This window comes from Mustela putorius, unplaced genomic scaffold (assembly GCF_011764305.1).
Source record: "Mustela putorius furo isolate JIRA1106 unplaced genomic scaffold, ASM1176430v1.1 tig00000275_pilon_pilon_pilon, whole genome shotgun sequence".
In the NCBI taxonomy this organism is placed as follows: Eukaryota; Metazoa; Chordata; class Mammalia; order Carnivora; family Mustelidae; genus Mustela; species Mustela putorius.
This window is the reverse complement of record NW_025421341.1, coordinates 7,354,695-7,377,706: the sequence shown is the minus strand read 5'-3', so window position 1 is coordinate 7,377,706 and position 23,012 is coordinate 7,354,695. Positions and strand designations below refer to the sequence as shown.

Here is a 23,012-nt window from a genome sequence, read left to right as displayed (position 1 = left end):
AACTATAATTTTTAGTTTACTCATGCAGACCAGTCTTACATAATTAACCCAGTACTTTTAAAAATACTTTATATGAGGGGGGAGCTAAGATGGCGGCTTAAGTATGAGGACCGTAGGCTTGCCTCAGTCCTTGGACACAGCTAGATAACTACCAAATCATTCTGAATACCCAAGAAATCGACGCAAGGACTGACACAACAAAGTGCACATGTAGAGGGAGAGAAGAGGCTACATTGAGGAAGATAGGAAGTGTGGAGACATGATTTGGGGGAGAAATGGATCACAGGTGCTATGGTGGGGAGGGAGCCCTGGTCAAGGAGAAAGGTGAGAGGGAGAGAGGAGCACAATTCCCCCAAAGCCACTGGCTGGGAAAATGAAAGTGACTGTTTTTGTGTTTTAGCAAACAACAAGGCTCAAAGTTTAGAGTTTTAGATGCTAGTTGGCTTGGCTGGAATAGAGACCTGAAGGTGCTCCCCTAACCCTGGAGAGAAGGCAGGCAAGCAATCCCAGGGCAGATGGTATGATCTGAGGATCACCTAAGGCACACAGGGAGAGAGACTTCACTCTACTTGGAGCACATCTGTGAGAGGTGGCATTCACAGAGTTGCCTATCTGAGGACAAATGAATGGGCACCATGTCCCTCCCCCATCCCCAAACATAGGTGCAGAGACACCTGCTGAAGGCGGTGAACTCAGACACTGGCTATCAGCCTGCTTCTTCCAAATCCCATGTCTCTGAACTCTAGCATGACTTCCCTTCTTGGTCAAACTTACATCAGTTCCAGTGCAGTGAGACCTGCCCCCAGAAGACCAGTGCATGTCCCCACCACACCAGGTCCCTAAAATTTGGAGTTTTAAAAGTTGGCAGGTTCGACTGGTATTGAACCTAAAGTGGCTCCAGGAAAGCAAGCAACCCAGAGACAGATAACATGAAAATAGCAATCTGAAAAACATCTGGAACACACATGGGGGAATTATTCCCTCTTCTGGAAGTGCTTTCCTGAGAGAAGCAAGTACAAAATCCCAACTCTGGGGACAAAGCAACTGGCTGGCGCCATTTCCCTCCCCCTTTCATCATAAACAAACTTCAATAAATAGCACAATGCCAACACTGATGCCTCACCTGCTTACACCAAGTCCCACCTCCTACACTCTGCTGGTGCTGCTTTTCTTGGATGAGTGTGCCTAAGAATGAGCATAGCAGGCCCCTTCCCCAGAAGATCAGTAGAAACCCCTGCATGCAGCACATCTACCAACCATAGAGTTCCTCAAGACTTCAGTTCCAGTGGAAGTAGCATTAGGTCTCATTTAACAAGCAGATCAGAACACCCCTAATTGAAACTCGCAAAACTCTGCCCAACATCTAAACATTCCCCGCTACAGGCAAGGAGAACCTCTTCAGATGAACTAACCTGTGGAATAGAGAAGCCAAAACACAGCAGCAGAGTGCACACAGCACACACAAGAGACATTCCCTGAAGTGCCAGGTCCTGGACACAATATGACCTCTTTTTCATAAAGCCATTACTCTAAGGAGCAGGAAACATACCTGGCTTTTCTAACACAGGAGAAGACAAGAGACCTAGACAAAATGCCAAAAGGAGGAATTCATCCCAAAAGAAAGAAGAAGAAAAGGTCAAGCCAGAGATCTAATAGAAGCATATGTAAGTTTTATGTCTGATGGAGAATTTAAAGCAACAATCATAAGGACTGGACTGAGAAAAGCATGGAAGACATCAGGGAGACCCTTACCTCAGAATTAAAAGAATTAAAAAAAAAGAAAGAAAGAAAAATGCAGTAACTGAGATTTGAAAAACTGGATGTAATGATCACAAGGATGAAAAAAGCAGAGGAAAGAATAAATAATCTAGAAGATAGAATAATGGAAAATAATGAAACTGAACAAAAGAGAGAAAGAATTATGGATCATGACAGTAGACTTAAGGAAATCAAAGATTCATCAAATGTAGTAACATTTGTACTTTAGGAGTCCCAGAAAAAGGGGAAGAAAGGAGAGGGCAAAAAGGTTTATTTGAGGAAATAATAGCTAAAAGCGTCCGTAAGCTGGGGAAGGAAACATACATCCAAATGCAGACGGCACAGAGAACTTCCATCAAAATCAACAAAAGCAGGCCAACACCAAGACATATACTTTAGTTAAATTTGAAAAATACAGTGATAAACCCTAAAAGCAGCAAAAAACTCCCTAACTTATAAGGAAAGACCAATAAAACCAGCAGATCTATCCACAGAAACTTGGCAAGCTTTAAGAGAGTGGCATGATATATTCAAAATGCTGAATGGGAAAAACCTGCAGCCAAGAATACTCTATCCAGCAAGGTTACCATTCAGAATAGATGGAAAGATAAAGAGTTTCCCAGACAAACAAAAGCTAAAGGAATTCATGACCACTAAACCAGCCCTGCAAGAAATACTAAAGGGGACTCTGGGAAGGAAAAACCAAAAGTGACAAAGACTGGAAAGGAACAGAGAAAATCTCCAGAAACAATGACAAAACAGGCAATAAAATGGTACTAAATACAGAGCTACATGTATTTATTATCAATAATTATCAATAATTACTCTGAATGTAAATAGACTAAATGCTCCAATGAAAAGACATAGGGTGTCAGAATGGATAAAAAACAAAACAAAACTGGGCCCATCTATATACTGCTGAAAGACACCTGCAAATTGAAAGTGAGGGAATGGAGAAACATTTATCATGCAAATGGACATCAAAAGAAAGCTGGAGTAGTAATGCTTAAATCAGACAAACTAGATTTTAAACCAAAGACTGTCCAAGAGATGAAGCACACTGTATCATAATAAAGGGGACTGTCCAACAAGAACAATTGTAAATATTTATGCCCCCAACATAGAGGTACCAAGTATATGAAATAATAACAAACATAAAGGAACTCATTGATAATGATACAGTATTAGTAAGGGACTTTTAACACCCCACTTACATCAATGTACAGGTCATATAAGCAAGAAAACAGTGGCTTTGAATGACATGCTAGACCAGATGGATTTAAATGATACATCCAGAACATTTCATCCTAAAGGAGCAAAATACACACCCTTAAAAAAAAAAAGATTGTATTTTTTTATTTGTCAGAGAGTGCATGCACAAGCAGGGGAGTGACAGCCAGAGGGAGAAGCAGCTCCCCACTGAGCAGGGAGCCTCATGTGTAACTCCATCCTAGGACCCTGGGATCATGACCTGAGCTGAAGGTACATGCTTAACTGACTGAGCCACCCAGGCATCCTGCAAAGTACACATTCTTTTCAAGTGCACATGGGATATTCTCCAGAATAGATCGCATACTAGGTCACAAATCAGGCCTCAACAAATGCCATAAGTTTGAGATCATGCCATGCATATTTTCTAACTACAACGCTATGAAACTTGCAGTGAACCACAAGAAAAAAATTGGAGTAATTTGGAATAAACAACATGCTACTAAATAATTAATGGATCAACCAGGAAATCAAAGAAGAAATTTAAAAATACATGGAAACAAGTTAAAATGAAAACACAATGGTCCAAAACTTTGGGGTTACAGCAAACATGGTCATGGAGGGAAGTATATAGCAATACAGGCCCACCTCAAGAAGCAAGAAAAATCTCAAAGAAACAATCTAACTTTATACCTAAAGGAGCTAGACAAAGAACAATAAACAAAGCCTAAAGATAGAAGAAGGAGAGAAATAATAAATATTAGAAAAAATAATTGATGTAGAAGCTAAAAAAAAACAAAACAGTAGAACGGGTTCTTTGAAAAAAATAATAAAATAGATAACCCCCAGCCATATTTATCAAAAAGAAAAGAGAAAGAATGCAAATAAAATAATAAATGAGAGGGCAGAAGTAACAACCAACACCACAGAAATACAAACAACTATAGAAGTATATTGTGAAAAATTACATGCCAACAAATTGGATAATCTGAAAGTAATGGATAAATTCCTAGAAACATATAAACTACCAAAACTGAAGCAGGAAGAAAAAGAAAACTTGAACAGACTGATAATTAGCAATAAAATTGAATCAGTAATCAAAAATCTCCCAAAAAACAAGAGACCAGGGCCAGATGGCTTCATAGGCAAATTCTGCAAACGTTTAAAGAAGAGTTAATACCTATTCTTCTCAAACTATTACAAAAGATAGAAATGGAAGGAAAACTTCTAAATTGATTCTGTGAGTCCAGCATTACCTGCTTCCGAAACCAGACAGATACTCCAACTAAAAAAGATAACTACAGACTAATATCCCTGATGAACACAGATGCAAATATTCTCAACAAAATACTAGTAAATCAAATCCAACAGTACATTAAAAGAATCATTCACCATGATCAAGTGGGTTTTATTCCTGGGCTACCAGCATGGTTCAGTATTCACAAAATAGTCAATGTGATAATACCATATCAGTAAAAGAAAAGATAAGAATCATATGGTCCTCTCAATAGATGCAGGAAAAGCATTTGACAAAATACAAAATCCGTTCACAATAAAAACCCTCAACAAAGTAGGTTTAGAGGAAACATACCTCAACATAATGAAGGCCATATACAAAAACCCCATAGCTAATATCATCATCAGTGGAGAAAAACAGAGATTTTCCTCTGTCATCAGGAACAAAACAGGGATGTTCATTCTCATCATGTTCATTCATCACACTATTGGAAGTCCTAGCCACAGCAATCAAACAACAAAAAGATATAAAAGGCATTCAAATTGGCATGGGAAAAAAAGAAAACTGTCACTCTATGCAGATGACATGGTACTCTATATATAAAACCAGAGAGACTCCACCAAAAAATGGCTAGAACTGATATACAAATTCATTAAAGTCATGGGATACAAAATCAGTATATAGAAATCTGTCACATTTCATCTGAAGCAGCAGAAAGAGAATCAAGGAATCAATCCCATTTATAATCACACCAAAAACCATAAGATACCTAGAAATAAAACCAACCAAACAGGTAAAAGATCTGTATTCTGAAAACAATAAAATACTGATGAAACAAATTGACAGCGATACAATCAGATAGACATTCCATGCTCATGGGTTGGAAGAACAAATATTGTTAAAATGTCTGTACAACCAAATTGTGGAAGGATCTGAGATGTCCTTCAACAGATGAATGGATAAAGAAGATGTGATTCATATATTCAATGGAATATTACTCAGCCATCAGAAAAGATGAATATCTACCATTTACATTGACATGGATGGAACTAGAGGGTATTATGCTAAATGAAATAAGTCAATCAGAGAAAGACAGTTATCATATGGTTTCATGCATATGCAGAATAGAAGAAATAGTGCAGAGGACAATAGGGGAAGGGAGGGAAAACTGAAGGGGAAGAAATAAGAGAGGAAGACAAACCATATGAGACCCTTGGCTCTGGGAAACAAACCGAGGGTTATGGAAAGGGAGTTGGGTAGAGGGATGGAATAACTTGGTGATGGGCAAAAGGAGGGCATGTGATGTGATGAGCACTGGGTATTATATGCAACTAACGAATCATTGAACTTTATATCAAAAACTAATGATGTGCTATACACTGGTTAATTGAATTAAAAATTTTTTTTAAATGTCTATACTACCAAAACCAATCTACACATTTAATGACAGGGAACAAAATACAACCAGCATTTTTCACAGAGCTGGGACAAACAGTCCTCAAATTTATATGGAACCGCAAAGGACCCCAAATAGTCAAAGAAATCTTGAAAAAAGAAAAATGAAGCTAGAGGCATCACAATTCCAGACTTCAAGTTACATTACAAAGCTGTAGTGATCCAAGACAGTATGGTACACACACAAAAACAGACCTATAGATTAGTGGAACAGATTAGAAAACCAAGGAATGAAATGACAACTATATGGTCAACTAACCTTCAACAAAGCAGGAAAGAAGACTGTCTCTTCAACAAATAATGTTGTGAAAACTGGACTGCAACATGCGAAAGATTGAAAATGGACCACTTTCTTACACAATACACAAAAATAAATTCAAAATGGATGAAAGACCTAAATGTGAGACATGAAGCCATTAAAATCCTAGAGGAGAACACAGCCAATAACCTCTTTGACATTAGCCATAGCAAACTTAGACAATTAAGTAAGTCTCCTGAGGCAAGAGAAACAAAAATAAAAATAAACTGTTGGGACTTCATCAAATTAAAAAACTTCTCTACAGCGAAGGAAACACATCAATGAAAATAATAGGCAACCTATGGAATGAGAGAAGATGTTTGCAAATGACATATTGACATATGGAATAATTGAATAATTTGTATGACATTATGTCATGCAAATGACATACTGACATATTAAATAATATGACATTGACATATGAATACCCACGAATACACTGACATATGAATACAATATGACATATTGAATAATGTCCAAAATATATAAAGAACTTATACAATTCAATACCCCAAAACCAAATGATCTAGTTAAGAAATGAGCAGAAGACATGAATAGACACTTTTCCAAAGTAGACATGCAGATGGCTAAGACACATGAAAAGATGTGCAAAATCACTCATCAGCAGGGAAATACAATCAAAACTACAATGAGATATCACCTCACACTAGTCAAAAAGGCTAAAATGAACAACACAAGAAACAATAGATGTTGGTGAAGATGCGGTGAAAGGGGAACCGTCTTACACTATTGGTGGGAATGCAGATTGGTGCAGACACTCTGGAAAAAGGTGTGGAGTTTCCTCAGGAATTTAAAAGTAGAGCTGCCCTATGATCCAGTAATTGCACTACTACATATTTACCCAAAGAATAAAAAAAATACTGATTCCAAGGGATACATGCACCCTGATATTTATAGAAACATTATCAATAATACCAAATTATGGAAAGAGTCCACATGTCCATCGACTGGTGAATGGGTAAAAACAATATGGTGAATATATATATATATATATATATATATATATATATATATATATGCACGCACACACACATACACACAACAGACTATTAGTCTTAAAAAAGAATGAGATCTTACCATTTGCAATGACATGGATGGAGCTAGAGAGTATTATACTAAGCAAAATAAGTCAGAAAGTGAAATGTGTATCTCATATGTAGAATTTAAGAAATAAAACAGATGAACCCAGGGGGAAAAAAGGAGGAAAACCAGGAAACAGCCTCAACTAGAGGAAACAGAGTTACTGGAGGGGACATGGCGGGGGGGGGGGCGGTTAAGGGGGATGGATTAAGCAGATGATGGGTTAAGGAAGGTACTAGTATGAGCACTGGGTGTTATATGTAAGTGATGAATCACTAAATTCTATACCTGATACTAATATTATATTGTATATTAACTAATCGGAATTTAAATAAAAACTTGAAAAATTTTTAAAAAATAAAAACAAAAGCACAGGTTAGTTTTGCTTTCACAAAAATACATATCTATACATACATTATATAAGATGAAAAGCAGTACGTTTAGAGTTTATTCTTTTTGAATTCCTTGATTGATTATTATCTACAAACAAATTAGAGGAATGTGCCTAGCCCCATTACTTTGGAGCTGATTTTAGTGATACCGTTCACCCTTGAACATGAACATAAATATTTATATATTTCAGTCTAGCAGCATTAATCATTGAAGACCATAGTTGTTCCATTACACACACTTTATAAATTTTTTTAGTTTATTTCATAAGATTCTCTTCTATGGTCATGAATTCTTGAGGAAATACAGAATTATCCATGGAAGCTTTCTAGAATGTAAATTGTCAGTCTATACAACTTTATAGAGGTAGATATGTTTAGGAAATGTGTGATGGAAGTTTACCCAAATGACTGCTAGAGGATAGGCTAAAAAGGTGCTCCTAGAAGGATGAGTAAAACCAATCTTTTAAGCATTCAGTAAAGCACCACTTTGAATAATGTGCATAAAATTTAACAGCCACAAAAACACTTAGAATGACTTAGAGTGCAATGATAAGTTGTTTTTTGATTTTTTAGTTTTTACTTTTTGAACTAGCATTAAGAATCACAAAAGTAATACTCCATACAAACATTTACTCTCATATGACTAAAAGACAGTCTTTTATGTACATAAAAATCTAGGTCATGATGACATTTCATTTTAATCACTTAATGTATGCACTTTAACAATACTACTGAAAATCTAATTGGACTTATTAGGTGACAAACCCAAGGGTACAATGTGTCAGGAGTCAGAGTACAGGGAGTAGTAGTGATAGTACTTGCATTCATTTGGTGCTTATTATGTCTCAGACCCAGTGTTACATGCCTTAGCCCTTTAAGTCACACATTTCTCTGACATAGGATCTTTATCCTTTGACAGATGAGTAAACTGAGACAGAGAGCCAAGATAACTTGTCCAAAGGCAGATCGTTATTTGCAGGGACTATCTGAGTCCAAGCAGTCTGACTCCAGAGCCTGTCCTCTTAATTGCTTTGCTATACCATCATTAGTTAGAGATATGCCTTTGAAACATGTTTGTCAAGTGCCACCTGTGCCAACTTATTTTTATAATCTTTTTTTTTTTTTCAGATTATCCCTGTGGACAAAAAAATACAAATAAAAAAGGAAAATCAGTAAGTAGATTGATATATCCCTTAAAAATCACTATTCTTTTTTTATTGTTTTGAATTAATTTTTACTGACATTCTTTCATCAAGAAAGCATATACCTTATTATTATGAATTTATTATAAATGAAATTTTTAGATATTTTATAATAGTTTATTTTAAATTTATAAATTATTATAAAGCAATATAAACATAACATTAACTTTAGCAGGCTACACTTTTGAATTCTTTGGTTCTGCCTCCTCCCATATAGCTATTGCTTAGTGCAACTCACAGTAGCACTAGGGAAGGATAGACTTCTTTGCCCATCTATCTTTTTTTATTAACATATAATGCATTATTTGCTCACAGGCCTGTGAATCATCAGGCTTACACATTTCACAGCACTCACCATAGCATATGCCCTCCCCACTGTCCGTAACCCAGCCACCCTATCACTATCTCCCCACCCCCCAGCCACCCTCAGTTTGTTTCATGAAATTAAGAGTCTCTTGTGGTTTGTCTCCCTCCCAATCTCATCTTGTTTCATTTTTCCCTCATACCCCCCAACACCCCTTTCCCTGCCTCTCAAATTTCTCATATCAGAGAGATCATCTGATTGACATATTTCACTAATCATAATACCCTCTAGCTCCATCCATGTCATTGCAAATGGTAAGATTTCATTTCTTTTGATGGCTGCATAGTATTCCAGTGTGTGTGTGTGTGTGTGTGTGTGTGTGTGTGTGTGTGTACCACATCTTTTTTAATCCATTCATCTGTTGATGGATAAGTTCTTTCCATAGTTGGCCATTGTGGACATTGCTGCTATAAACATTCTGGTGCATGTGCCCCTTCAGATCCCTACATTTGTTGCTCATCTATTTTGATATGAGCAATTTTAAAGAATCAATTCTCCTCACCTCATTTGTTCATTAATACTTGAAATTAAGTATACTGGATTCTTTTCTTCTACATCTTGAAAACTTTCAGTTGCTTAAGATTCAGCTGTTTAAATGCCATGCCAGGCTAATAATAAATATTTCAGAAATGGGACAGGGCTTATGTGGCTTGGAATGATTAGCAAAAAAGAAAGACTGACTTCAAAGGTGAAAAGAGAAAGAAAAATTTGGCTTACTTCATATTTTGCACTCAGTAGATAAGAACCATCTCTCACTAAGGGGAGAATTTAAGTGCTTTTCTTTGTAATTTAATGAATAACTGACTCCTTAATCCAAGACATTAGAACCCTATACTAATACTCTTTTGTAGATGGTAGAATTTGATGTATGGATATCTTGAACTCCATGCAAAAAGGTTTAGTTACTTTAAAGGCATCAATCCCAACTGGCCAGGGCATTACTGATTCTAATATTCAATCTGGTTGTTCCAATAAACCATCAAAATATTGGATATTTTAATGATTTGGAATTCAAACTACCTCTTCCGGACTGATTCACGCATCTAAAAATAGCACAAAAATCCCATCTAATTACTGGCCTAAACTTTTATTTAGGAAATAAATGGCATAATATCTACAAAACATCCTACTGTTACAGAAGAATAAGATTTTGAGTCAGAAGACTTGAATTCTGGCAGGAGTCTTTTCACTATTGGCTGAAGGTTAAAAGGGAATTAATTACAAAACATTTATTGAATACCTACTAGATAAAAAGCACCATGTCTAATTAATAATTAATGATAATATGAATGGGCACCTATTAAGCATTTTGTATGCATTATTTTATTTAATCCTCACAATAAAGTAGGCATTGTTATTGTTTATATTTTGCAGATGAGGAAACTGAAGCTCAGTGAGATTAGAAAAATTGTATCAGGTCACATAGTAAGGCAGTTGGGATATGGCCCTAGAGCACATATAATCAACCACCTTCTCCTCTTCCCCTGACTTTGAGTAACCAAAAATATATTAATGAATGTATCAGACATAAAAGTAAAAAGGAATTATAATATAGCATACTAGATTAACACACAGGGTGCATTGGGAATATTCCATGAAAAATGTACTTTACAGAGACCTGGGGCAGAAAAGGAGGGTAGACATGGGTAATGAAAGGCCTTTTTAACCAAAGTTGTGATTCAGTGAGATAATATATATAAAATACTTTCTAGTGCTTTACACATACACATACAAATGCATTTTTGCATTGTATTGGTTGAAATGAATTGAACCCTCATAGCAGTAGTATTACCAAGCCCATTCAAACAATTCATATTGTGATAAAATCAATGAGCTAAAGAGAGAGAGATTTTATGTCTATCTAATTCAAGGTATTTTGATGAAGATAAATTTTATCAGAAAGATAAATTTTATCAGAAATTTATAGCCATAAGGGTCTCCAAGGGACTCAGAGACTCTTAACCCACTGAGCCACCCAGGCGCCCAGTGCCAAGGGACTCAGAGACTCTTAAAGCAATGTGCAAACCACCTTCTAAATGCCAGGGTAGATAAGATCTTTAACCATAGCTGTCCATCTTTTCTACCTGAATGTAAGGATATTGAGAGCTGGGAGATTCTGTGTCTTATATTCCTTTCATCTGGAACAGTGTCTGAAACCTAGGCACTTGACAAATACTTTCTGAATGAGTACCTACTATGTACTAGGAACTATGGATACAAAAATGAACAGAATATAGCTCTTGGCTCAAAAGATCTTATAATGAGGTAGTGGGAAAGACTTATTGGGATAAACCATTATATTACAGTAAATAATTGTTTTAAGTGAGATAAATTTACAAAGTACAATAGGCATAAGCAAAGTAGCACTGACAGTTAAAGATGATTTGACAAATAGCTTCAGATTGAGCTTGATTACTTTAAGTGCCATTTTAGCCTAATACCACCAAAAGAAATATCCCATCCTTTATAGCTGATGGTATAACCATAGCCTTTACTACACTGGGGTAAAGTATTTAGCATATCTTTCTTTCTTTTGGCACCTGGCACAGTAATAAAAAGTAGCCACCAACAGATGTTATATTTTGTCTATTTGTCATGTAGGTTTTGGTTTTTTGCTGTTATCACTAATAGCTTCTATCTATTAAATGCTCTGTGACATCCCTCCAAAGGTGTTGGTAGTGTGTTAGGTAAATGACCACAAGCATACTTTATATTTTTTTACTCCCAGGTGTACTACGCTCTTCACCCCCCTCTAGATCACTTGCAGCCAAGGCCAAAGATCACCTGTGGATGTGAGGAACTACATGCCACAATTCCCAAGGATCTAGATTGGAGGAAGTGAAAGTTCATGTGGGGAGAGGGATATTCAACTTGGCTAAAACCCTGCAATTTCTTTGTTAGAAATATGCACAAACACATACACACAAAAAGTTCACCATTTTGAAATATATTCACCAGGCTGGCCCCATTCTACCTCTCAACAGGGTAGAATGAATGAATGAATGATTATATAATCATTTATTCATAATCATTCATATATATAATCATTCATTCATATATATGTATATAATCATTCTTATATATATGTATACAAACACACACACACACACATATATCTATCTATCTATATATATATATTTTTTAAAGAATCTAGGGTCTCATAATATAAGATTCCATGCATCCAGGATATGTTTGAAAATTACTTGGCATACCAAGAACCAGGGAAATCACAACATAAATGAGAAAAGATAAAGAAAAGATGCCAACATCAAAATGAATCAGCTGCTGAAATAACCAGACAAGGATTTTAAGCAACCACCATAAAAATACTTCATCAAACAATCAGAAATCCTCTTGAAACAAATAAAAATTATCAGCAGAGACTCAGAAGTTGTAGAAAAGACCAATGGAAATTATAGAACTGAAAATGACAATAACCAAAATAAAAATCTCACCGTTTGGGCTTCATAATTGAATGGAGATGACAGAGGAAAGAAGCGGTGAACTTAAGAAAATATCAATAGAATTTACACAGTCTGAACAATAAAAAGAAAATAGACTGAAAAAAATTAACAGAGCTTCAGCAAAAGAGTAAACATTCATATTACTGGAGCTTCAGAAGGAGTGGAGAGAGACAGGGAAAGAGGGAGAGGAAGGAAAAAGAGAAGAGCGAGAGGAAAAGGAGGAGAAGGGGAAGATGGAAGGGGAGAAGGTGGAGAGGAAAAGAAAAATACATGATAGAGTAAGAGAAGATATTTTAAAAAATAATCGTGAAAACTTCCCAAATTCGGTGGAAGACATAAATCTATAGATTCAAGAACCTATTTCAAGATTTCAAGTTCAAAGAGTATAAATCCAAAAAAATCACCAGGTCACATCATCATTACACATTTGAAAACTGAAAAAAAAAAATTAAAAGCATCTGGAAAGAATGCATGACCTATAGAGTAATGAGTAGGATAATAGGGTAAAGGATGACTGATTTTCTCATCTAAAATCACAGAGGCCAGAAGGATGTGGCACAATATTTTTTCAAGTACTGAAAGAAAAGAACTGACATATGTGAATTTATACCCAACAAAAATTTCTTTCAGGTGTGAAGGAAAAATAAAGACATTCTCAGATAAAGGAAAACCAAGAGAATTTGTTGGTAGCAAACAGATTCTTAATGAATGGCTAAAGGAAAATCTCAAAAAGAAAAAAAGAACAGAATGAAGGCTTGGGACTTCAGAAAGAAAAGAGCAAGAGAATGGGCAAATATTACAGACTATCCTGCGTCTCATGAGTTTTAAAATAATATGAGATGGTTAAAGCAAAGATTATAACACCATCTACTGTGATGCACATTGTAAGTAGAGAACATGCTTAAGACAATTATATTTTAGGGACGCCTGGGTGGCTCAGTTGGTTAAGCGGCTGCCTTTGGCTCAGGTCATGATCCCAGAATCCTGGGATCGAGTCCCACATTGGGCTCCTTGCTTGGCGGGGAGCCTGCTTCTCCCTCTGCCTCTGCCTGCCACTCTGTCTGCCTGTGCTTGCTCTCGCTTCTCTCTCTATGACAAATAAATAAATAAAACCTTAAAAAAATTTAAAAAAAAAAGAGACAATTATATTTTAAAGATAAAGGGGCCTCAGGAGTGCCTGGGTGGTGCAGTGGGCTGACCAACTGACTTTTGATTTAGCTCAGATCATGATCTCAGTGTCATGAAATCAAGCCCCATGTCAGGCTCTGCACTCAGCACCTAGGCTGTTTGGGAATCAAATTTTTTCCTCCTGCCCTTGTCTGCCAATCTCTCTTTTTTTCTCTACAATAAACAAATCTTTAAAAAAAAAAAAAAAAAAGGAAGGAGCTTAAATAGAAGTAAGATTTCTGTACCTCACTTGAAGAGGTAAAATATCAATTATCATTGATTGTGATGTTATGTAAATATAATACATAGCACAACCACTAAGGAAACTATAAAAAGCAACATACTAAAAAAACAGTATGCATGAATCAGTGTGGGAATTCTAAGAAATATTAACCCACAAAAAATAAGAAAAAAGAAACATAGGAATGAGAAGTAGAGGGAATAAACAGAAAACAAAATGATAAAATGACAGACTTAAGCTCTAATATGTCAATAACTATTTTAAATGCAAAGGGCCTAAGTACATCATTTAAAAGATAGAGTTGGCAGGGTAAATAAAAAATATGATCCAACAATATGGTTTCTATAAAAAATATATAAATAAAATATTTTGTTTTAAATATGAAAGTTAAAACAAAAGAGTGGAAAAAGATATGACATGCAAACATTAATCATAAAAAGCTATATTAATCAGATATATATTGATTATATAACGGCTGTATTAATATCAGATAAACTAGATAGATTTCGGTACAAAGAAAATCACTAGAGACACAGAAGGATGCTATATGATAACAAAAGTATCAATCCACCAGGAAGACATAATAATCCTAAAGTAAAAGAGCCAAAATACATGAGGCAAAATCTGATAGAGCTTAAAGAGGAAATAAAATCCACAGTTAATTGGGGATGTCAACAGCCCACTCTCAGTCATTTATAGAAGTGCAAGACAGAAAATCAGCAAGAATGTAGAAGACTTGAACAACACAGTCAGGTAACAGGCTCTGACACTCTACCCAACTTGTTTTCAAGTGCCCATGGAATATTTAGATTTTATGGACCACATCTTAGTTCAAAAAACCAAGTTAAGCAAATTAAAAATAATTAAAACTATAAGAAGTTGTATTCTCTGACCACACACAAGTCTTATTTGAGTAACAATGTAATAGGTTTGCATGTAAGGGAAGTCCCTCACAGCATGAGACCATCTGGAGGCTATAGCACAGATACTGCCACTCAGAAGGGGAGGACAGCAAGGAAATTTGTGGGGAACAAGGTTTTTAGAAAAGGTGTTGCATGTGTAGGTGATTTCATGCAAATAGCTCAGCAAGGACTCTTTGAGTCAGAGAAGTCCAAACGCAGCAGAGGTCTTTATGTCCCCAGGGTTTATCTTATCTATGGATAGCATATGGTTGGCACAGTTTCATGTGCTATGCAAAGCAGGCAGGCTATAAATAGTTAAAAATATGCTTTTGTAGTAAAGCTTGAAATCAGGTAACATGATGCCCCGTTTTACTTTTGTTTTTCAACATTTCCTTAGAGATTCGGGGTCTCTCCTGATTCCATACAAATTTTAGGATTATTTGCTCCAGCTCTTTGAAGAATACTGGTGGAATTTTGATCAGAATAGCATTAAAAGTATAGATTGCTCTAGGCAGTATAGACATTTTAACAATGTTTATCCTTCCGATCCAAGAGCATGGAATGGTCGTCCATCTTTTTGTGTCTTCTTCAATTTCTTTCATGAGTGTTCTGTAGTTCCTCAAGTACAGATCCTTTACCTCTTTGGTTAGGTTTATTCCCAGGTATCTTGTGGTTCTTGGTGCTATAGTAAATGTAATTGATTCTCTAATTTCCCTTTCTGTATTTTCATTATTAGTGTATAAGAAAGCCACTGATTTCTGTACATTGACTTTGTATCCTGCCACATTGCTGAATTGTTGTATGAGTTCTAGTAGTTTGGGGGTGGAGTCTTTTGGGTTTTCCATATAAAGAATCATGTCATCTGCAAAGAGAGAGAGTTTGACTTCTTCATTACCAATTTGGATTCTCTTTGTTGTCTGATTGCTGTTGCTAGGACTTCTAATACTATGTTGAACAAGAGTGGTGAGAGAGGGCATCCTTGTCGTGTTCCTGATCTCAACGGGAAGGACACACAAAGCTGTGATCACCAAGACAGCATGGTACTGGCATAAAAACAGACACATAGACCAGTGGAACAGAGTAGAGAGCCCAGATATGGACCCTCAACTCTATGGTCAATTAATCTTTGACAAAACAGGAAAAAATATACACTGGAAAAAAGACAGTCTCTTCAATAAATGGTGCTGGGAAAACTGGGCAGCTATATGTAGAAGAATGAAACTCGACCATTCTCTTACACCATACACAAAGATAAACTCAAAATGGATAAAAGACCTCAATGTGAGACAGGAATCCATCAGAATCCTAGAGGAGAACATAAGCAGTAATCTCTTCGATATCAGCCACAGCATCTTCTTTCAAGAGATGTCTCCAAAGGCAAAGGAAACAAAAGTGAAGATGAACTTTTGGGACTTCATCAAAATCAAAAGCTTCTGCACAGCAAAGGAAACAGTCAAGAAAACAAAGAGGCAACCCACGGAATGGGAGAAGATATTTGCAAATGACAGTACAGACAAAAGGTTGATATCCAGGATCTATAATGAACTCCTCAAACTCAACACACATAAAACAAACAATCATATCAAAAAAATGGGCAGAAGATATGGACAGACACTTCTCCAATGAAGACATTCAAATGGCTCTCAGACACATGAAAAAATGTTCATCATCACTAGCCAACAGGGAGATTCAAATTAAAACCACATTGAGATATCACCTTACACCAGTTAGAATGGCCAAAATTAGCAAGACAGGAAACAACATGTGTCGGAGAGGATGTGGAGAAAGGGGAACCCTCTTGCATTCCTGTTGGTGGGATGCAAGTTGGTGCAGCCTCTTTGGAGAACAGTGTGGAGATTCCTCAAGAAATTAAAAATAGAACTTCCTTATGACCCTGCCATTGCACTCCTAGGTATTTACCCCAAAGATACAGATGTAGTGAAAAGAAGAGCCATCTGTACCCCAATGTTTATAGCAGCAATGGCCATGGTTGCCAAACTGTGGAAAGAACCAAGATGCCCTTCAATGGACGAATGGATAAGGAAGATGTGGTCCATACACACTATGGAGTATTATGCCTCCATCAGAAAGGATGAATACCCAACTTTTGTAGTAACATGGATGGGACTGGAAGAGATTATGCTGAGTGAAATAGGTCAAGCAGAGAGAGTCAATTATCATATGGTTTCACTTATTTGTGGAGCATAACAAATAGCATGGAGGACATGGGGAGTTAGAGAGGAGAAGGGAGTTGGGGGAAATTGGAAGGGGAGGTGAACCATGAGAGACTATGGACTCTGAAAAACAATCTGAGGGTTTTGAAGGGGCGGGGGGTGGGAGGTCGGGGTACCAGGTGGTGGGTATTATAGAGGGCATGGATTGCATGGAGCACTGGGTGTGGTGCAAAAATAATGAATACTGTTATGCTGAAAATTAAAAATAAATTAAAAAAAAGTTAATTCCTCAATTTGATAAAGCACATCTGCAAAAACCTATAGTTTACATTATACTTAATTATGAAAGCCTGAATGCTCTTCTTCCAAGATCAAGAAAGGATGCATGTTCTCACTACTCTTTTTCAATATAGTACTAGAAATCTTATCCATTGTAATAGGGCAAGAAAAGAAAAGTCACAGATTAGAAAAGAAGAAATAAGAGTATATTTTTAGATGGAATGATTGTCTATTTAGAAAATACTAAAGAGTCTACAAACAACAACAACAACACATACAAGAACTAGTAAGTGAGTTCCACAAGGTTGGAGGATGCAAATTCAAGATGAAGAAATCAATAACATTTCTGTATACTAGCAATGAACATGTGGAAACAAAAATTTAAAGCACAATAACATTTATATGAACTCCAGAATAAATTAAATGCTTTAAAAAATGTACAGGATCTGTATGATTAAAAACTACAAAATGTTTGCAGAAGGAATCAAAGGCCTAAATAAATGGTGGGACATACCATGTTCGTGGGTTCAACGACTCCACATAGTAAAGATGCCAGTTCTCCCCAGACTGAACTGTTGACTTAATATAATTTATATCTTTTAAGTTTTTATTTGAAGTCCACTTAGTTAATATGCAGTGTAATATTAGTTTCAGGTATATAATATAGTGATTCAACAATTCCATACACCTAGTGCTCATCACAACAACTGCATACTCTAATCCCCATCACCTATTTTACCCATCCCCACCCCACCCCACCTCCCCTCTGGTAATCATCAGTTTATTCTCTTATAATTAAGAGTCTGTTTATTAGTCTGTCTCTGTTTTTTCCCCTATGCTCATTTGTTTTATCGTTTAAATTCCACATGTGACTGAAATCATATGGTATTTGTCTTTCTCTGAATGACTTATTTGCTTAGCACAATACTCTCTAGCAGCATTATTCATAATAATCAAAACAAAAAGCAATCTGGTTTGTCCTTCAGCTGGTGATTGGCTAAACAAACTGTGGTACATCCATACCGTGGAATAATAGTAATAGAAAGGAACAAAGTATTGATATATACAACCTGGATGAATTTCTGGAGAATTATGCTGGTTGAAAACAATCAATCCCAAACTGTTATACTCTGTATGACTCCATTTATATAATATTTTTGAAATTATAAAATTACAAAACTGAAGAATAGATTAGTGGTTATTAGGCATTAAATAGGGAGTGGAGGTAGGAAAGTGGATGTGACTATAAAAGGACATTAGGGATTCTTATGGAAATAAGATCTTGACTATACAGTGTCAGTATCCTGTTGTGATATTTTACTAGTTTTATAAAATGTTACTATTAAGGGAAACTGGATAAATGATATGTGGGTTCTCTCTTGTTTCTTACAACCCATGGAAAACTGCAGTATTTCAAAATAAAAAGTTTAGTTTTTATAAAGTAAAGAAAAAGAAATCTTACCTTAAGTATTTTCTTTTAGGGTGGTAGTCAGACCTTATATAAAATAGATAAAACTTAATTAAATTGAACAATATAAATTAAGTTGGTGAACCATAAAACATAGGTTATATACAATTTAACAGATTAAAAGTTTGAAAGAATCTATCACCTAGGGCAACAAGCTTGTAAACTGAAGACCTATCAGAATTCTAGAACAAATTCCTTAAAGTCTAAGGTAATTGCTTCACAAAGTCACAAAATCTTCAGAATTCTGTGGGGAAATAAAGTTTGAAGTTGTTTGAAATTAAAAGAAGAGTTTTTTTATGAACCAAGGTAGACAGTGTGTTAAAGAAATGCAGTATTTTGAGACAAACATCTGGAGTGCTAATCTGAATTGGAAAGGACTAACAAACATCTCTTTCAACTCATAGCTGATTCAGGTGACAGTCTTTCAATAGTTCCTTCACATTTTTAGAGCCCCTTCATAAATTAAGACTTTCAAGATATAATTAGTTTCTATTTAAACCCTGACCATGATGGGACGCTAAATCATTTCCCCAAAGGTCAGGGTGAAAGAAAAGTGGGGGAAAAATGGGGATTTTGATCTTTCCTACCATTTAAAGGCATTATTTGGCAATGGTATGAGAATTAGACTAATATAGTAAAAAGACCTTGGATTTTACAGACAGAAATATCTAGGTTCAAATCCAGATTCTTCCACTTTCATTGTCATATAACTATATAAACTCAAATTTACATTTGAGTTTCAGTTTTGTCATCTGCAAAATGATTATACTATCATCTATTTCAAAGAATTTTAAAGGGCTTGGAACATAATAGTCACTTGCTAAATGGTAAGTATTGTCTTTATTCACGTGTACAAATATACCATAGGATAAATATGAGAAGTAGAATTGTTGGATCAAAATGAATGAGGATATTTTGATATCTATACTGCCAGATTATCCTTTAAACCAGATTTACTAATTTGCATTTTCACCTAAAATGTAAGGAAAAATTCAGTATTCCATACCCTATTCATTTTAGTTTTTGTTAATTTTTCACACAAAAATGGTATTCCATTGTTATTTTAATTGGCATTTCTCTGATTATTAATGAGGGAACAATTTTCATGTGTTTATTATCTATTTGTATTTCTGTTATTTAACTGCTCTCATAATCTCTACCTATATATACAAATTGGGTTGTAGGTTTGATTATATGTGAGAATGCTTTATATATTTTGAATAACAATGCTTTGTGATCTAGGCTCTTTATTACCTATGTTTTTTAACTTCTTTGGGGCCCTTATAGCACTTTTAAATATTCATTTTGTCAAATCTGACAACTTTTCCTTTGTGGCTATTAGTTTAAATCTTTTTTAGAAGGTATTTCAGCTCCCCATGATTATGTCAGTATTCTCTTAGGTGTTTTCCTAGTATATGCTTTAATTCACTTGTATTTTTTTTCTGGTATGAGGTAAGAATTTACTGATACTTTTGCTGAAATAGGCAGTTGCTGGGGGACCTGGGTGGCTTAGTGGGTTAAGCCTTTGCCTTCGGCTCAGGTCATGATCCCAGGGTCCTGGGATCGAGCCCCGCATCAGGCTCTCTGCTCAGCGTGGAGCCTGCTTCCTCCTCTCTCTCTCTCTGCCTCTCTGCCTACTTGTGATCTCTGTCTGTCAAATAAATAAATAAATCTTTAAAAAAAAAACTTTATTGCTAAAAAATACCAAATATCATATGAGCTTTCAGCATTGTAATAAATGATCACAAATCACAAGTAAACTAATAAGAAGTCTGAAATATTGTGAGAATTATTAAAATGTAACACAGAGGGGCGCCTGGGTGGCTCAGTGGGTTAAGCCACTGCCTTCGGCTCAGGTCATGATCTCAGGGTCCTGGGATCGAGTCCCGCATCGGGCTCTCTACTCAGCAGGGAGCCTGCTTCCTCCTCTCTCTCTGCCTGCCTCTCTGCCTACTTGTAATCTCTCTCTGTCGAATAAATAAATAAAATCTTAAAAAAAAAAAATGTAACACAGAAACACAAAGTGAGCAAATTCTGTTAGAAAAATGACACTAATACAATTGCTTAATACAAGATTGCCACAAACTTTCAATTTGTTAAAAAATGCAATATCTGGGAAGTACAATAAAGCAAAACACAATGAGGCATGCCTGTACATTTTAATTGTCCATATACTTAACATATTTTTGTCTATTTTTCCCTTCTTGAGGGTATCATCCCCGTCCCAACTCTAATCCTGGGTGTAACTGGCAAACTTGACACTTCCTCTGTGGCTATAGGGATCACTACATAATTTGATATAAGAATATTAAGAGAAGTCTTTATTCTTTTACATCACAAGCCAGCAGTGATCTAAGAGAGAATAAATAAGAAAACCAACACAGAGGAAGAAACATATGGAGAGATAGTGACTTGGTCACATTGAGTCCCTGGAATCGGATCTCCTAGTTATATTAGCCAATTAATTTCTTTTCTTAATGAAGTATTTTATTTCTAAATAAATATATTTATATTTTTTGTTATAACCCAAAATGATATTGTTTATTTTTTGCATAAAATTTTCCAGCTTTGGCCAATAAGAATTCTTTCAGTATGTTCTGTGTCCCCTTTGACATGCTTGCTTCCTTTTGTTTTTTGAGTACTTTCCTACTTTTTGTCTGTAAGATATTCCAGATTTGTCTTGTAACTTTCTTGCCCCAGTCCTAGAATCAATCATTTCTACAAGGAGCCCTGGTTTTTACTGGAGAATGACATTTTTAAACCAGGCTCTGGGAATTGGGTGTATTGTTGCTATTATGCCTAGGCCTTCTCAGCAGACACTTAAATAATATATGTGTGAATACAAACCCCTGTATAAACATATATCTATACTTGTTTCTGTATATATCTGTCTCTCTATATATATTTTGTTAATTATAAGTTTATACTGATATCTCTGAATCGGTTCCAATATCACTGAGTTTATTCTAACCCTCTTTTCTTGCTTGTATCTGTTGAAACTTCTCTTTCCCGCCGTGAGAAACCTGGTTGTCATTATTCCATTATTCATTTATTTATTTATTCCACCCCAGTATAAATACAAAGCAGTGTTAGAATTACTACATTATACTACACTCATGAAGTACAAACTTACCTACTAGCACACATTGTTTATATACAGTTTACTTTGTCTTTAGTCTTATAATTTCCAGTCAAAACATTACTTTCCAAAGTTACTAAGGTCACTCCCTTTTTTCTTCTACCCTTCAGTGTAGTTATAGATCTTACATTTGTTATAAATACAGGTGGATTAATTTGTCAATGTCTACATTATTTCTGGCCTACCGACATTGTTTTTTATTGTCTTAGTTTACACTCATTAGTGTTCATTCTTTGTGAAACACAGAACAATTGATTTTGGCAAATGGATAATCATGTGTTTTAATTATTTAAAATTTAAAAAAAAATCATTGTCTACTGAAGTTTTCCCATTCCATTTAAGTCAGTTTTGCAAAGACTTCCCTATATACCCCTGGCACTTTCCCAGACTGCTTATTACGATCACCTAATCATCTGTACCTTAATTTTTCATTTAATAACACACTGCTTATACAACCTATATATCAATTTCATTATTTTAAGTGGCATAATGTTTTTATTTTAATAATAACCAGTAGTTTTTTTAAATTAAAGTATAATTAACATACAATGTTATATTAGTTTCAGATGTACAACATATTGATTCAACAATTCTATATGTTATTCAGTGTTCATTAAGTGTGTGGTCACCATCTATCACCACATGATGCCATTGCAATACCTTTAACTCTGTTTTCCACGCTGTTCCCCCCTCTCTCCATGATTACTTATTTTGCAACTGGAAATTTTGTACATCTTAGTCCCTCCTATCTAGTTTGCCCATCCCCCCACCTGCCTCTCTTCTGGCAACCATGAGTTCTCCATATTTAAGAGTCTGGTTTTCTTTTTTTGTTTGTTTATTTTGTTTTTTATATTCCATAATTCATTCTTTTTGTAATAATACCCAGTACTTTCATTGCAAGTTCTTATAATAGTATCTTAATACATTAACTCATTTAATCTCCATAACAGTCCTGTGAAATAGCTATTTTTTTACTTTATTTTTTATGTGGGAAATTAAGTCATGGAGCATCTAACTGATTTGTCTGAGGACAATCAAGTGGTAAGCCTGAGTCTTGAACTGAGGCAGACTAGCTCTGAAGTCTGTGCTGCAAACAACTGAATTCTACTGCCTCTTATTGTAAGCCTGTACAAAAATTATTTAATCAATGTCCTATTAAGAA

At 35.5% G+C, this 23,012-nt stretch overlaps 1 protein-coding gene across 5 annotated transcripts in view; it reads left to right on the top strand.

Moving 5' to 3' along the window:
• Positions 1-23,012, top strand: part of C2CD6 (C2 calcium dependent domain containing 6) — a 124,078-nt gene that overhangs the window by 86,337 nt on the left and 14,729 nt on the right. For all 5 annotated transcript variants that reach the window (XM_045078570.1, XM_045078568.1, XM_045078567.1 and 2 more), the window contains one exon: positions 8,579-8,622. In XM_045078570.1, coding sequence (XP_044934505.1) covers positions 8,579-8,622 — 44 coding nt within the window. The remainder of the gene's footprint in view (positions 1-8,578; positions 8,623-23,012) is intronic.